General features: G+C 42.9%; 2 protein-coding genes across 17 annotated transcripts in view; one reads left to right on the forward strand and one right to left on the reverse strand.

Moving 5' to 3' along the window:
* SPATA45 (spermatogenesis associated 45) overlaps positions 1 to 14,597 on the reverse strand; it is a 37,982-nt gene extending 23,385 nt beyond the window's left edge. For 6 of the 15 annotated variants that reach the window (XM_059412655.1, XM_059412654.1, XM_059412650.1 and 3 more), the window contains exon 1: positions 14,120 to 14,595. The gene's annotated coding sequence lies outside the window, so the exon portion shown is untranslated. Of the gene's footprint in view, positions 1 to 14,119 lie in introns of all 15 variants that reach the window. The other 9 variants (XM_059412653.1, XM_059412657.1, XM_059412645.1 and 6 more) reach the window with 3 other exon arrangements.
* Positions 14,598 to 14,834: 237 nt separating this feature from the next.
* Positions 14,835 to 17,104, forward strand: part of FLVCR1 (FLVCR choline and heme transporter 1) — a 37,766-nt gene continuing 35,496 nt past the window's right edge. For both annotated transcript variants that reach the window (XR_009406572.1, XM_059412659.1), the window contains exon 1: positions 14,835 to 15,804. Coding sequence is in view for 1 of the 2 variants with exons in the window: in XM_059412659.1 (XP_059268642.1) it covers positions 15,067 to 15,804 (738 nt within the window). In the remaining variant the exon portion in view is untranslated. The remainder of the gene's footprint in view (positions 15,805 to 17,104) is intronic.

Genomic DNA, 17,104 nt, shown 5'->3' on the forward strand with positions numbered 1-17,104 from the left:
GACAATGAAACTTCTTGGGGGAATTTTGAAGGAGGACTGTAGGGGAGTGAAACCTGCCAACCCAAACTGTATCTCTTTAGCTCAACAGGGAGGAACTTGTAATCATGGGTGAAAAATGTCACTTCTATGTCTAACAAATCTGTTAAAAGAAAGCATTAGTAATTTTCTTCAGATAAATTAAGTTTACCCACTATAAGGGACCAACCTACTCCCAGGAGTAGGAGACAGGTCTAATGGGGGTATGGGTAATGTGCTCCAATTTGTTCTTTTCTATTTTTTTTTTTTAAGATTTTATTTATTTATGGGGCGCCTGGGTGGCTCAGTGGTTTAAGCCTCTGCCTTCAGCTCAGGTCATAATCTCAGGGTCCTGGGATTGAGCCCCGCATCGGGCTCTCTGATCAGCGGGGTGCCTGCTTCCCCCCCTCTCTCTGCCTGCCTCTCTGCCTACTTGTGATCTCTCTCTATCAAATAAATAAATAAAAATCTTAAAAAAAAAAAAGATTTTTTTTATTTATTTGACAGAGAGAAATATCACAAGTAGGCAGAGCAGCAGATGGGGGGTGGGGGAAAGCAGGCTCCTTGCTGAGCAGAGAGCTGGATGCGGGGCTTGATCCTGGGACCTTGAGATCATGACCTGAACCAAAGGCAGAGGCTTAACCCACTGAGTCAACCAGGTGCCCCTGTTCTTTCTATTGTTTGTCCTTATTCTAATTTATGTTGTTCCCTCCCTTTATGGATTTCTTGCCACTCAGCTACTAACTCTCCACAACCACCAGCTCAGCATTTAATATGTGAAACTTCTAAGAAAGCCTTAGAGGAAGAAGCTGTTGAGGTTCAGGGCAGGCCACCCCAGGATGTGCTGCTTTGGCATGTGGATTAATTTGAGTTCAAAACAATCAAGACCTAAAAGGCACAGGAAGAACCTTTGACCTTCCCCCTGCCAACCTTACAAATAAAATGGCCAGTTCCTTTATTTGGAAATAGCAGAGGAATTGCAATTCAGGGCAAGCAAGCTATGGTGAACCCTAGGCAAGTCCAAAGAAACAAAGGGAAGGTTAGCTTTTATTAGGTTTTAGAAGGAAATCGGGGAGGGTTGTTTTGAACAAAAGTTCATTGGAGAAGAAATAGAGTTTGGGGTTGTGGAAGTCTCTCACTGGCTGGAAGCAGTGATTAGCATGTTGTTGCTGGGGCACAGAGGGATCTTTCTTCTTTGTCTTAAAACCAAGAGATAAATACCTAGGTGGAAGATGTCCTCCCTTGTCAAGGTGATTCTTTTCTTCTTTTGTCCCTACTGCTTATGCAGGCTGTAAGGATGTGAGAGGGCCCCCACCCCTCCGCCACCCCCATGAGAGCTTCCAGACTCCATTTGAAATGAGGTTTCCTTTTTTTTTTTTTTTTTTTTAAAGATTTTATGTATTTATTTGAGAGAGAGAGAATGAGAAGAGGGAGGGTTAGAGGGAGAAGCAGACTCCCAACTGTGCAGGGAGCCTGATGAGGGACTTGATCCCGGGACTCCAGGATCACGACCCAAGCTGAAGGCAGTCGCTCAACCAACTGAGCCACCCAGGCGCCCTGAGGTTTCCTTTTTACTCATTTTCACACCCCTAACTTTCTAAAAGAATTTAGGTAGAGGACCTGCTCCAGAAAGGGAACAGTCACCATTGACAACTACATTATAACATGGAACTAGGTGTAGCAAAGAGGGAGGAACCTAGCTAAGTGTGTTTATTAAAATTCCCGTGTCCCATTATTTCTGTATGGCCCAGAAAACATCTGTTCACCAGACATTTGCTCTGTTTCATCTTCCTGTGAATTATTTCCTTTCTTTTGAATTACTAGACCCCTCCCCACTTCTCCTTAATTCAGGATGACATATATGCCTCAGTTTGTCTGTCTTTGAAATCTCTTATGTTTACGTGGATTCCCCATGTGTACATTAATTAATGTTTTCTCCTCTTAACTGTCTTATGTTGTCTTAATATTTTACTATTCTGAACTAAGAGGGGAAGGGGAAATTTTCCTCTCCCTGATAGCTACTCACTTCAAACCTTACCAAGGTCTTACTTCATTCCTACACTAAGGTTATAAGATAAAATACCAGGCATGCACAATCATGGCCAAATATGTGAAATTGAATTTAAAGCATGTTTAGGAGGGAAAGGGAAGATGACGAAAGAACAGGGGACCCGTGTTTCATCCGGTCTCTTGAATTCAGCTAGTTATCTGTCAAATCAGTCTGAACACCTGTGAACTCAACCAGATCTAAGAAAAGAATTGCTGCAATTCTATAAATAGAAAAGTGACCACTTTTTGCAAGGTAGGGTACAGAGATGTGAATCGGAGGGGATATATCAGAAATTAAATGGCGGGAGGTGGGAGCCTCTGTAAGCCAGCTACTGGAAAGTGGTATAGCCCCAGAGTGCAAAATTGGAACTCTTAGAGGTCTGCTCCTGTGAGAGATGTCCCTGCCTGAAAGGTACTCAGGTAGCAAAGTGGGGAGGAATCCTCGGTACGACAGTGTGGTCTTAGGATCCCCAGGGCCACAGAAAGAACAGGGGGGCCTGAATGTCACAGAGTTCCCAAGCATTAGAGTGAGGAAACTGGCTACAATTAGTGAGGCCCACAGTGGCCTCTCAGCTAGGGGTGGCCATTAACCAGGAACTCGGACGTGATCGGGAGACCGCTCTCCAAGGAGGGGCCAGCAAGCAACACCCCCTGGGGGACCCTGTTCCTTCCAGAGGAGCAGCGCAGGTGTGTGTAGGATCAGGCAACAGCTTCCCAAGTAGAGGCCTTGTGACCCCCAGGGTCCCAGTAAGACCCTGCTCCCCTACCTGGGAGGATCCCTGCGGATATGCACCACAGGCCTGCGGCGTGGTCCACACAAAAGGGACTGACTGCCTTTCCCTGACGGGGCACTGAAGAGAGGGGGCAGCGATCATTCACTTCTGGGACTGGAGATGGGGTGCCACCACTTTCACTTTTTAAAAAAAATCCTCTAGAGCTGTGGGGGAGTGGGGTGTGGAAACCTTCAGGGAACAAAAGTCACATAGAGAAATCCAAGGCAGCCCGGCAAGGGGCAATGCAACTCCACCCAGGAAAAGACACCTGAGAGTCAGTGCAGCAGGCGGGTCCCCTAGAAGACCAGCAGGAACATCAGGTGAAGATCTGTTTACTGATCACTCCGGACTGAAAAACTCCTGTGCTAGAGGAAAGTAGTAGGTGGAATTCAAGGGCTTTTTCTCATGAGTCTTTAGTCTTTCAATTCAGTTCCTTTTTTTCCCTATTTAACTAGTTTCTTATTTTATCAATTGTTTTTAAGACTTTTAAAATTTTCATTGTTTACATTTACATTTTATAGATATACTCTTCATTTCTGGCTCCCTTTCACTGTATTCAATTATATGTAAATTAGACATAGATATATATAGATATGGATATACACACACACACACACACACACACACATATATATATATATATATAAGTTTTTCTTTCTTTATAATTTTGGAATTTAGTGTCTTCTAACAAACAGACCAAAATACACTCAGGACAAAGTGGATCACCCTATTTTGTCCACCTGTGAGATTATATTCTCTCTTTTTTACTTTTTTTTTAACCTTTTTTTTTTCCTTTCTTTTTTTGGTTCTGACCTCTTCAGATTTGTCTAGTGTGTATTTCGCTGGGGTTGTGGTTGATATTTTTGACTTTGTACTCTTTGTCATCTATTCTTGTCTGGACAAAATGATTAGAAGGAGACGTTGACAGCAAAGGAAGGAACCAGAGGTAATACTCTCTTCCAAAGATCTAATTGATATGGATATAAGTAAAATGTCAGAAACTGAATTCAGAATAACGATTATAAGGTTACTAGCTGGGCTTGAAAAAAGCATGGAATACACTAGAGAATCTCTTAGTGCAGAAATAAAATCTAATCAAGCTGAAATTTTAAAATGCTTTAACTGAGATGCAGTCTAAAATGGATGGTCTAACAGTTAGGGTAAATGAGGCAGAAGAGAGAGTCACTGATACAGGAGACAAATTGATGAAAAGCAAGGAAGCTGAGGAAAAGAGAGGAAAAACAATTAATGGACCATGAGGGGAGGCTTCAGGAAATCAGCAATACCATAAAATGAAACAATATTAGGGGGCACCTGGGTGGCTCAGTCATTGGGTGTCTACTTTGGCTCGGGTCATGATCCCAGGGTCCTGGGATCCAGCCCTGCATCGGGCTCCCCGCTCAGTGGGAAACCTGCTTCTCCCTCTCCAAGTCTCCCTGCTTCTGTTCCCTCTCTCGCTGTGTTTCTCTCTGTCAAATAAATAAAATCTTTAAAAAACAAAACAAAAACAAAAAATAAAACAAAACAAAAACAGTATTAGAATTGGGTCCCAGAGGAAGAAGAAAGAGAGGGACACAAGGTAATATTTGAGTAAATTATAGCTGAGAACTAACCTAATCTGCAGAAGGAAACAGGCATTCAAGTCCACGAGGTACAGAGAGCCCCCCTCAAAAATCAATAAAAATAGATCAACATCTCAACAAATAACAATGAAGCTTGCCAATTTCAGAGACAAAGAGAAAATCCTGAGGGTAGCCTGAAACAAAAGCTCGAGGGTAGGAACATTAGACTGGCAGCAGACCTATCCACAGAGACGTGGCAGGCCAGAAAGGGCTGGTGTGATATATTCAGGATACTAAATGAGAAAAACATGCAGCTGAGAATACTTTATCCAGCAAGGCAGTCATTCAGAATGGGAGAGATTAAGAGCTTCCAGGACAAACAGAAACTAAAAGAATGTGTGATCACTAAACCAGCCCTGCAAGAAATATTAAAGGGGATCCTGTAAACAAAGAGAGAGCCTAAAAGGAACATATACCACAAAGGAATAGAGACAATATACAGAAACAGTGACTTTATAGATAGGGCAGTGGCACTAAATTTATATCTTTCAATAGTTATTCAGAATGTAAATGGGCTAAATGCTCCAATCAAAAGACACAGGGTATCAGACTGGATAAAAAAAGCAAGACCCATCAATATGCTGTCTATAAGAGACTCATTTTAGACCCAAAGTCACCTCCAGGTTGAAAAGTGAGGGGAGTGGAGGACAATTAATCATTTTAATGGATATCCAAGAAAAGCTGGGGTAGCAATCCTTATATCAAACAAATTGGATTTTAAACCAAAGACTCTAGTATGGATTGACCCCATACTTACAGGGTCTATCCAACAAGAAGATCTAACAATTATAAATATTTATGCTCCTAACTTGGGAACAGCCAACTATATAAACCAATTAATAATAAAATTGAAGAAACACATTGATAATACAATAATATTGGAGACTTTAACACCCATTCACAGCAATGGACAGATAATCTAAGCAGGAGATCAACAAGGAAAAAATGGCTTTGAATGACACACTGGACCAGATGGACTTCACAGATATATATAGACCATTCCAATTTAAAGCAACAGAATACACATTCTTCTCAAGTGCACATGGAACATTCTCCAGAATAGATTGCATAGTGGGTCACAAATCAGGTCTCACCAAGTACCAAGGACTGGAATTATTCCCTGCATATTTTTAGACCACAATGCTCTGGAAATGGAACTCAATCCCAAGAGGAAATTTAGAAGGAACTCAAATACTTGGAGGTTAAAGAGCATCCTACTAAAGAATGAATGGGTCAACCAGGAAATTAAAGAAAAGTTTAAAAAATTCATGTAAACAAATGAAAATGAAAACACAATTGTTCAAAACCTTCGGGATACAGCAAAGGCATTCCCAAGAGGGAAGTACACAGCAACACAAGCCTTTCTCAAAAAATTAGGAAAGTCTTAAATACACAAGCTAACCTCCACCTAAAGGAGCTGGAGAAAGAATAGTTAATAAAACCTAAACCTAGCAAGAGAAGAGAAATAATAAAGATTAGAGCAGAAATCAATGGAAGAGAAACCAAAAGAACAGTGGAACAGATCAATGAAAGTAGAAGCTGGTCCTTTGAAAGAATAAGATTGATAAATGCCTAACTAGACTTATCAAAAAGAAAGAAGGACCCAAATTAATAAAATCACAAATGAAAGAGGAGAGATCATGAATAACAACAAGGATATACAAACAATTTTAAGAACATTCTATGAGCAACTATATGCCAACAAAATAGGCAATCTGGAAGAAATGGATGCACTTCTAGAAGCTTATAAATTACCAAACGGAGGGGGTTATAAGTAAAAAAAAAAAAAAAATTACCAAACGGAAACAGGAAGAAATAGAAAACCCAACACACCCATAACCAGCAAGGAAATTGAAGCAGTAATCAAATATCTCCAACAAATAAGAGCCCAGGGCTGGGTGGCTTCCCAGGGGATTTCTACCAAACATTTAAAGAACTAATACCTATTCTTCTGAAACTGTTAAAAAAAAAAAAAAAGAAAAGAAAGAACGAAAGAAAGGAAAGGAAAATGCCCAGACTCGTTCTATGAGACCAGCATTACCTTGAACCCAAAACCAGACAAAGACCCCACCAGAAAGGATAATTACAGACCAATATCACTGATGAACATGGATGCCAAAATTTTCATGAAAATAATAGCCAATAGGATCCAACAGTACATTAAAAGGATTATTCACCACTACCAAGTGGAATTTATTCCTGGGCTGTAAATGTGGTTCAATATTTGCAAATCAATCAACATGATACATCACATTAAGAAAAAAAAGGACAAGAACCCTAAGATCCTCTCAATTGATGCAAAAAAAGTATTTGACAAAATACAGCAATCTTTCTTGATTAAAACTCTCCACAGTATAGGGATAAAGGCAATATACCTCAGTATCATAAAAGCCATCTACAAAAAACCCATAGTGAATATCATTCTCAAAAGCAAAAACCTGTGAGTTTTTCCCCTAAGGTCAGGGATGCCCTCTCACCACTGATGTTCAACATAGTAGAAGTCCCAGTCTCAGCAATGAGACAACAAAAAGAAATAAAAGGCATTCAATGTGGCAAAGAAGAAGTCAAAGTCTCTCTCTTTGCAGATGACATGACACTTTATGTGGAAAACCCCAAAGACTCCACCACAAAAGTGCTAGAAGTCATACAGGAATTCAGCAACATAGCAGGACATAAAATTAATCACAGAAAGCAGTTGCATTTTGGAGGGATGGGGTAACTGGATGGTGGGCATTAAGGAGGGCACATGATATGATGAGCACAGTGTTATACACAACTGATGAAATACTGAACACTACATCTGAAACTCCTATTGTATATTGGTTAATTGAATTTAAATTAAAAAAAGAAATGAGTTGTATACATATACACTAACAATAAAGAATCAGAACATTTCTATACACTAACACAGAAGAATCAGAAATTAAGGAGTCGATCCTATGTACATTTGCACCAAAAACTGTAAGATACCTAGGAATAAGCCTAACCAAAGAGGTAAAGGGTCTGTACTCTAAAAACTATAAAACACTTATGAAAGAAATTGAGGAAGACACAAATTCCATGCTCATGGATTAGAAGAATAAATATTGTTCAAATGTCTTTGCTGCCCAGAGCAATATACACATTCAATGCAATTTCTATCAAAATACCATTGACATTTTTCACAGAACTGGAACAATTAGTCCTAAAATTTGTATGGAACTAGAAAGGACCCCAAATAGCTGGAAGACTAATGAAAAAGAAAAACAAAGCTGGTGGCTTCACAATGCCTGACTTCAAGCTCTATTACAAAGCTGTGATCAACAAGACAGTATGGTACTGGCACAAAAACCAACAAGTAGATTAGTGGAACAGAACAGAACCCAGAAATGGACCCTCAACTCTATGGTCAACTAATCTACAACAAAGCAGGAAAGAACATCCAATGAAAAAAGGACAGTCTCTTCAACAATTGGCGCTGGGAAAACTGGACAACCACATGTAGAAGAAACTGGACCATTTTCTTACACCATACACAAATAAATGCTCAAAATGCATCAAAGTCCTAAATGTGAGAAAAGAATACATCAAAATCTTAGAGAACACAGGCAGCAACCTCTTCAACCTCAGCCACAGCAACTTCTTGCTAGACATGTCTCCAAAGAAAAGGGAAACAAAAGCGAAAATGAACTATTGGGACTTCAAGATAAAAAGCTTTTGCACAGCAAAGGAAATAGTCAACAAAACTAAAAGGCAACCTATGAAATGGGAGAAGATATTTCAAACGACATTTCAGATAAAGGGCTAGTATTCAAGATCTATAAAGCATTTGGGATGCCTCTGTGGCTCAGTTGGTTAAGTGTCTGTCTTCAGCTCGGTGGTGATCCCAGGATTCTGGGTTCGAGTCCCACATGTGGCTCCTTGCTCAGTGGGAAGCCTGCTCTCCCTCTGTCTGCCACTCTCCATGCTGTGCTCTGTCTCTCATTCTCTCTCCTCTCTCTGACAAATAACTAAATAAATAAAAGCTTGAAAAAAAAAAAAAAAAAAGAAAGGAAGGAAGGAAGGAAGAAAGAAAAAAGAAAAGAAAATCATTAAAGATCTATAAAGTACTAATCAAACTCAACACCCAAAAACTAAATAACCCAGTCAGGAAATAGGCAGAAGACATGAACAGACACTTCTCCAAAGAAGACATAAAAATGGCAGCAGACACATTGAAAAAATGCTCCACGTCACTTGCCATGAGGGAAATATAAATCAAAACCACAATGAGATACCACCTTACACCAGTTAGGATGGCTGAAATTAACAAGTCAGGCAACAACAAATGTTGGCAAGGATGCAGAGTAAGGGAAATCTTCTTACACTGTTGATGAGAATGCAAGTCCATGCAGCCCCTGTGGAAAACAGTACAGTTTCCTCAAGAAGTTAAAAATAGGGCTACCCTATAACCCAGAAACTGCACTGGTAGGCATTTACTCCAAAGATACAAATGTAGTGATCCGAAGGAGCACATGCACCCCAATGTTTATCGCAACAATGTCCACAATAGCCAAACTGTGGAAAGAGCCCAGATGTCCAAGGACAGATGAATAGATAAAGAAGATGTGGTATATTTATACAATGGACTATTACTCAGCCATCAGAAAGGATGAATACTTACCCTTTACTTCAGTGTGGATGGAACTGGAGGATATATGCTGAGCGAAATAAGTCAATCAGAGAAAGACAATATATCATTTGGTTTCACTCATAAGTAGAATATAAGAAATAGTGTGGAGGATCATAGAGGAAGGGAGGGAAAACTGAGGGGGAAGTCATCAGAGAGGAAGAAAAACCACAAGAGACTCTTAACTATACGAAACAAACTGAGGGTTGCTGGAGGGGAGGTGTGGAGGGCGATGGGGTAACTGGGTGATGGGCATCAAGTAGGGCACATGATGTGATGAGTGCTGGGTGTTATATGCAACTGAGGAATTATTGAATGCAACATCTGAAGCTAATGATGTTGGCTAATAAATTTTAAATAAAATAAAAATAAATAAATAAAGTGTGTTTATTTACATTTCAGAGGGAGAAAGGGCCTGATTTAACTTCTGATATAAATTAAATTTTACAATTTTGCAATAATGGAGGTGACCATTTTCCTAGTAGTCACTGTCACCTAAAAGCATTTGTTGTGTTAGATGCCAGTGACTCTGTATGAAATGAACTGTTGTCCAGGAGTAAAAATTTTTCTGTAATCTTCAAGTTTTTTTCATCTGGTCTAAAAATGAAATATACATGAGACAGATTAACAGGAGAAGAAAAAAACCTCCAATTTTAATTATGTACACATGGAGGGTAATGACCTTGAGACCTAAGGAAACTGAAACCTGCGGAAATGACCACAGCAAGAAGTTTTTATACTTCTTCGTCAAAGAGACAATAAATTTGTGAGGAGTAGACAGGAAAAGGAAAACTTAGGGTCAGGAGCCTCAATTCGAAAGATATTCTAAACAGAATGTGGGCTGAGGTGGTAAATGAGTAAAAAGTAACAGGGTTTATATGGCCTTCTTAGGCTCTAAATTCTGTATTTCTGGTGATAAGGATTCCCCATCTCTCTACCTCCTGGAACGGCGAGGGTACCTTCCACAAAGGAGATTTATTTCCCATTTTTCAAAGTGTCCTTGCACTGGCTGTTCCTTCAGTAGCTTTAATTCAAAGTAATCAACATGCCATTATGGCACATTTGGGGGGCAACCTGCCCTGGGCCCCTACACTGCCAAGTAAAAATTTTATTTAGGTACTGATGGTGTTATAAAGTAAAATCCAGTCCCTGGCTTCAGGACGCTCAAATCTAGTTAAGGGACAAAATGTACAAATGTAGCCACGAGGCAATGTTCCGTGAGTAGCTCCAAGGGTGTTAATAGTCAGAAGAGGAATGATAGCTCTTGGGGCTCCAATCATAGAGATAGACTTAGGAAGGGAGTGGGAATGAAGTTGACCTGGACCATAGAGAATGGGTGGGATCTCGCTAAATTAAGGGAAGATGGAGAGATCATGAGTCAGATTGCATGATAAACACAAACGTGGCATATTAGAGGTCTGGAGAGGACTGATACGGTGTGATTTCCTCTTCCTTGTGCTAGTCCTCCTCTGTTGTTGGTATGGCCTCCAGTCTGCATACTCTATTAGCACCCTCACACTCCCAGGCCTGGGAATCAGGAATTGGTCTTGCCAATACGTACCAACTACCATGCTCATGTGTTTTTGTAATTTATAGTAAGAACAATACAACTGGTTTTCTCAAAAAAGTTTCTTGCACAGAGCTTCTCAAACCTTGGGACTTTCCTGGGATGATTTCCTTGCACTATTAATGAAATGACTTTTGGAATGTACCTAGGGATGGGTTGGTTGCCAGAGGAACCAACCAATTGATGAAAGCATTGGAACTTTCAGTCCCCCACCCCATCCCTTCCATTTGGTTTCTTTGTAAGAACTCAAGAAGCAAGACAAAAATACACAGAAGGGAAAACCCTGTGATTATTTTCTATGAATGTTAGACACACACACAGGGAGGATTCTGATTTCCAGCCTCCTCTATTCCTCTATTCCCCAACTGAATCTCTACAACAGCAGAGATCTGGCCACTCAGGTGGACAGAGCACAGTAATAGTGGTGGAAGCTGAAGTCAAGTTGCTAAAGTCTACCCCCTTCCCCAAGAAACACGGTGGATTCTACATCTAGTAGCATGGTTCTGGTTTGCATCTTATCCTCTTAGGTTGCAGGAAACCTTTGCTCGGGAACAGCCACATCACTCTTGATAGCATCTTGGACCTTGGTTCCTGGATGCCATCCAGATATCATATTGCTGAACTGTTACTTATTCAAATCTCTCTCAGATGTGGCATTCCACACCCATAATGCAGCTCGGCCTCCTCTCAACTCCCAGCCAAGTGATGCTCCCAGTACTGTCCTCTCTGGCAGGGAAAGGTTTATGGTTTATACCTCCAAACATATGACATAAAGTATGATTCATACCTAAACTGGTTAATAAATATCTACTATTGAAGTAGTATTGAAGTACTACAAAGGGATACTGCTGAGTTTTCCCCTTTCTGTACTCCATTATTTCCTTATGGAACTTTGTCAAATGAAGCATATGAATTTCATCTAATCCTTTCTTTGGAAATATCTTATTTTACATATATCATAGAAACTTAGAGTCAGAATCTTAAATCTCACAGAGTTGAATTTTCTTTCTTTTCTTTTTTAAAGATCTATTAATTTGAGGGGGGAGAGGCAGTGGGAGAGGAAGAGAGAATCCTCAAGCAGACTCCCCACTGAGTCTGGGTGTGGAGCCCCAAGCAGGGCTTGATCTCATGGCCCCAAGATCACGACATGAGCTGAAACCAAGAGTCAGATGCTCAACGGAATGCACCAGCCAGGTGCCCCACATTGTTCAATTTTCTATGGGACTCAGGCATCCTATCCATAACACACCTGATCCAACACAGATAACATCTGTTGTCTGGATATCATCTGTTCAACTGCTGACCACCTCTGATAAGAAATCTGCCTCTTGCTAGGCCAAGGGTCGTTAGTATACGTCACCATATGTTGCCCTTTCAGGGCATCCTCAGAGTACTCTCTGGGAAGGGCTCTACAATCATAATTTCACTCTGAGAGAGCTTGGAGTAACTCCAGGACAATGCAAGCAAGCTTCAATAGGCAGGATGGGGTCAAATATAAGATAACATGAGAACAAGACAGAACTGAGGACAGACATGAATTGATGGACAATGGCTTTAAGTAACATTTACGGAGTATATTACTGATTACTATAGTTCAGAGGTCAGGCACTATTTAAACACTTTGTACTTACTAGCCATTTATTTCTCACAATAATTTCATGAAGAATATTGTCTCTGTTTTCTAGCTGCAGAAACTGAGGCACAGAGTACTGATTCAAAGTCATGCAGCTGGTAAGTGAAAGAACTAGGATTTGAATCCAGGCCAATTGGATCTGGAGCCTGGACCCTAACCCCTATATAAGCTATCTTAAGAATGCCCGGACCATGTGCCAGGCACCATTCACTCATTTATTCCTCACAATAGCAATGTACTATTATGAAACAGCTAAGCAACTTGCCCAAGGTTGGGCAGCTAGAGAGTACTAAAGTGGGGAATCAAATTCAGGTAACCTGTCTCTAGATATGCTCTTCTCCACTACTCTAAACTCCTTTCATGCTACGCTCCACGTAAGTGGTGACAGAATCAGACACAGAACTGTGGCATAGGCAGGGAAGGCAAGTGACAAAGTGGACAAGCACAGAATAGGTACCAGCTGGTGAAAATGTGTAGGGAAATTAGATATGGACTGTTATCCAGGATACCCAGAGGGCTCTCAATCCCATCTTTCTTGCTAAGGACTAGAGAAGGCACATTATCTCTAGACAAAAAGAAGAAGCCTACACAATCAGGAAGAATGGCCTTGCAGAAGTACATTCAGGAAGCTGCCTCTGTGCAGAGAGGGAAGTTATGTTCAGATATAATAGAAGACAGTCGCCAACACACACTGGCTAATGGGGAAATGAACCTAATATAACCTGCCAGTTTCTTCTTTCAGGAAGGGGGTGGGAGGTTTGCAGAGATCTGAATGATCCCTGTGACTATCTGGAATGGAGGTATGACAGGGCAAGCGAAGAAAGGCCATTTAAAATTGTACCCACTGGATTCCCCTTCTAAACAGCTTTTCTGTGAACTATGTAGAAAGTTTCACGCTACATGAACTATTTAAAAAATCCCTCTGAATGTTGAATAATACGTGTGCTGTATATTGAGCAATGCAATTAGTATCTTTTTCAGAGACCCATAAAATAAACTTAACTAAGACTGAATGAAGTCCTTTGGAGGCCACGTTTGGTTCGTTGTTCATTCAAAGAATACAGCTTAATACTCTGAAATACTATCTAAATCAATGTTTAGAAAATCATATTTGCAGGAGAAATTCGCATGCTTTTAAAAAAAGGAATGGATTCATTTACAAAGCAAGTAATTATTTAAAATATTCAATAATAATTCAATGCTTGTTCGCTGCAATCATTTAAGAAATAGCAATAAATTTTCAGACTTGCCCTCATAGAGCTTACCTTCTGGTGGGGAGGGAGAAAATAACCAGGAAAAAAAAAAAAGTAAAATACAGGACATTTTAGATAGTAGTAAGCAATAAGAAGAAGAATTAAGAAGGGAAGGGGACTAAGGAAGGGGGGGGCATGTGGCAATTTATATAGGGTGGCCAAGGAAGACTTTAAAGTGCACGTATTCCTTAAAGTTTAGGATTACGTAGTATTTCACCTATACGGAGCGGTATCCGATATATATATCTGAGGCATCTATCGGATATACATCACCAAAACAATAATATTAGGAGGCATTAAAAAGATGTAGAGCGTTTTAGGCTTCTAAATGTAAGCACTTTTAAAGGTTAAATCCATCGTTAGATACTCCGGGTTTCAATTTCACTTTAATAATGAGTATTTGGAGTCGGTTTTTTTCCAAGTAAGTTTCCTAAGTAGCAGCAGGCGGCACCTTTTCTCTAGAAGACGCTCAAGGCTGCGTACACGTGCTCTCGAGAGCAGGACCGGCGTTATTGATTCCCCGGGGCACCAGTGCCTGGAACACACACAAGTTTGGTACCTGGAGTCCCCGGAGCCCAGTGCACCTGCGCGTCCAGTAAACCGAGCTGCGGGAGCGGGTGCGAGGGAGAACCTTGAGTCAGTCACAGGGTCCGCTCGGGCACCGCCCGTCGGCCCCGCCGGCCTCCGCCATCAGCGGGGCGGGGGATTCCAACTTCACCGGGGGCAGACTGCTGACGAAATCGGCGTGGGCTGAGCGCGTTCTGGTGTTTTTCCTCTGCCGAGGCGGCACGAACTTCTGCAGGGGGGACCTGTCTGCTCTAAAGGCGGGGTCGGGTCCTGACGGCCAGCTGTGCTGGGCCGAGGCCAAACTCGTCCCCGGCCTGCGCGTGGCCCCCGCCCTCGCGGAGCCCGTCCGGGTGAGGAGCGCGACGCGCACCTCTTTGTCTCCCGCGTTTCTCCCGCCCCCTCGTTCCCAGTTCCGAGGGGCCGAGGTGCCCAGGTGCCCCGGCCGCCTCCCGCCCTCCCCTCCCGCTCACCCTCCCCACCCCCTCCGCATCCCCTCCCGCCCTCTTCCCACGTTGGCTACTCTCGGCGACTGCATCTTTCCGCCGCAGACAACGCGCGGCCTTAACCTTCCAGTCCCGCCTTCCAACTCTCCACCCCGCAAATTTGCTCCCGCCTCATCCCTGACAGAAGCACCCCGATTGGCTCTCGCACCGGGGGGGGGGGAAACGCCCGCTGATTGGTCGGGTGACGCTCTTGGGGCGGGGCCTGGAGCAGGGTGACCGCAGGCCTGGAGGAGCGAGAGGACAGCTATTTCGCCCGCGGCCTCCCGTAGCGCCGGCTGGGTTTCGCGGGTCGCACCCAGGCTCACCCGGCCAGGGAAAAGGGTTGCATGAGCGGTGGTCCAAAGGGTTGGGGTTGGGGTGCCGGGAGGGCCTCGGGTCGTGGGCGGGGGGCTGCGGGGAGGGGAAGGAGGGCCGCGGCGCGGGGGAGCGCAGGGACATGGCACAGCTGGACGATGAGGAGGGGGCAGCGGTGGCACCCGGGCACCCGCCCGCGAATGGATACCTCCTGGTCCCGGGGGGCGAGCCCCTCGGAAAGCTAAGCGCCGAGCCGCAGAACGGGCTCAAAGCCGGCTGCCTGACCCTGAATGGAGTGTCTCGGGACAGCCTCGCGGCCGCCGCTCAGTCCCTTGGCGGGCCTCAGACTCCGCTGGCTCCAGAGGAGGAGACCCAGACACGGCTGCTGCCCACGGGCCCCGGGGAGGAGACCCCCGGGGCCGAGGGTTCCCGGGTGCCCCAGACGGCGCTCTCTGCGCGGCGCTTTGTGGTGCTGCTGATCTTCAGCCTGTACTCGCTGGTGAACGCCTTTCAGTGGATCCAGTACAGCATCATCAGCAATGTCTTTGAGGGCTTCTATGGCGTCTCCTCCCTGCACATCGACTGGCTGTCCATGGTGTACATGCTGGCCTACGTGCCCCTCATCTTTCCGGCCACGTGGCTGCTGGACACCAGAGGCCTGCGGCTCACCGCCCTGCTGGGCTCCGGCCTCAACTGCCTGGGCGCCTGGATCAAGTGCGCCAGTGTCCAGCAGCATCTCTTCTGGGTCACCATGCTGGGCCAGTGTCTCTGCTCCGTGGCCCAGGTGTTCATCCTCGGCTTGCCCTCCCGCATCGCCTCGGTGTGGTTTGGCCCCAAGGAGGTATCCACAGCTTGTGCCACTGGCGTGCTGGGCAATCAGGTAAGAACTAGAGTGACACAGGAAAACCGGATCGTTAAAGGACCAGATCTAAGCATAGGCCGTGTGAGCTAGGCAAATGGATGGGCCCCTCAGGAGGCGGTTGTGTGTAAGTGCAGGGAAGGAGATGGGTCTTGGATTAAAGAGGGTATTTATTTGTAAGGGCAGAACTTCGAAACCAGTTTGAAGTGAGCACCTTATCATCTTGCTTTGAGAATTACCTGTAAAATAACTGAACTGACCCATATATCCCTAACATCATAGAAAACTTGTCAGTGTAATAATCAGTGAGACTGAAGTAGGTTTTTTGCTGTCCCCAGTGTATTCCTTGTAGAAGGAAGGTGTTGGATTCCGGGAAGTTTTTCTCCTTTTGAGTGATCAATGTGAACAGCTCCTGTTTTATTTTATTTTGGCTTGTTTTACTTATGTATTTATTTTTCTAAAGTTTATTTATCTTTTGTAGTACTCCCTACACCCAAGGTGGGGCTGGAACTCATGACCCTGAGATCAAGAGTTGCACACTCTTCCGACTGAGTCAGCCAGGCTCCCTTCCTGTTTAAATTCATATGTTAGCAATCAGCAGAGTGCCTGGTACAAACAGTTACAAATGACAGCTAAATAAATGTTACGGTGGTAAAGACCTCTCACAACATTACTGAGTCCAATTACAATTTTTAACAGTAAGAAAATGCAAGTCAGATCACAGATCATGGAACCCATTCTAAAAGGGTGGCATATTTTGCCAATTCCCCTTAAAGGGCTTCCAGTCCTTCTGACCTAACACAATAGGTTTAAATTCCAATAGCTTTACTAAGTAGAATGGGGTGTGTGTGTGTGTTGTAATTGCAGATTGATTCTTTCATTGTCACTTAAAATTTGCATAATGGAGCCCTGTGATACTTTATGTACATTATGTTGAGTATTCATTCAGCTTGAGGAGAATGTAGTTAAAAACCTATATACCATGAACTTCACCTCTCTCTATGCCTATATTCCTACATACTATGTAACAAAAGAATGTTACTCTCTTACTTCCGATCTAACATTTGTTTCAAGATCACATAAGATTTACCTAAAATCCATAAAAAGACTAGCTCTACGTGTTTATTACTTTATGTTTATCTTCTTTCTCTAAAAGTGCAAAGGAAAGGGTAGTTTGAACTGTAGTTGTTATGTATTCAAAATAATTTATAACTGATATTTTAGTTGGTTGCTTCCATATGTTTAGATAGGAACTCTTAAAGTATTTTTCATTTACAAAATTATATTCCATATTCATACTTCATTGAGCATGACAGAAGTA

Source organism: Mustela nigripes, chromosome 10 (genome assembly GCF_022355385.1).
Source record: "Mustela nigripes isolate SB6536 chromosome 10, MUSNIG.SB6536, whole genome shotgun sequence".
In the NCBI taxonomy this organism is placed as follows: domain Eukaryota; kingdom Metazoa; phylum Chordata; class Mammalia; order Carnivora; family Mustelidae; genus Mustela; species Mustela nigripes.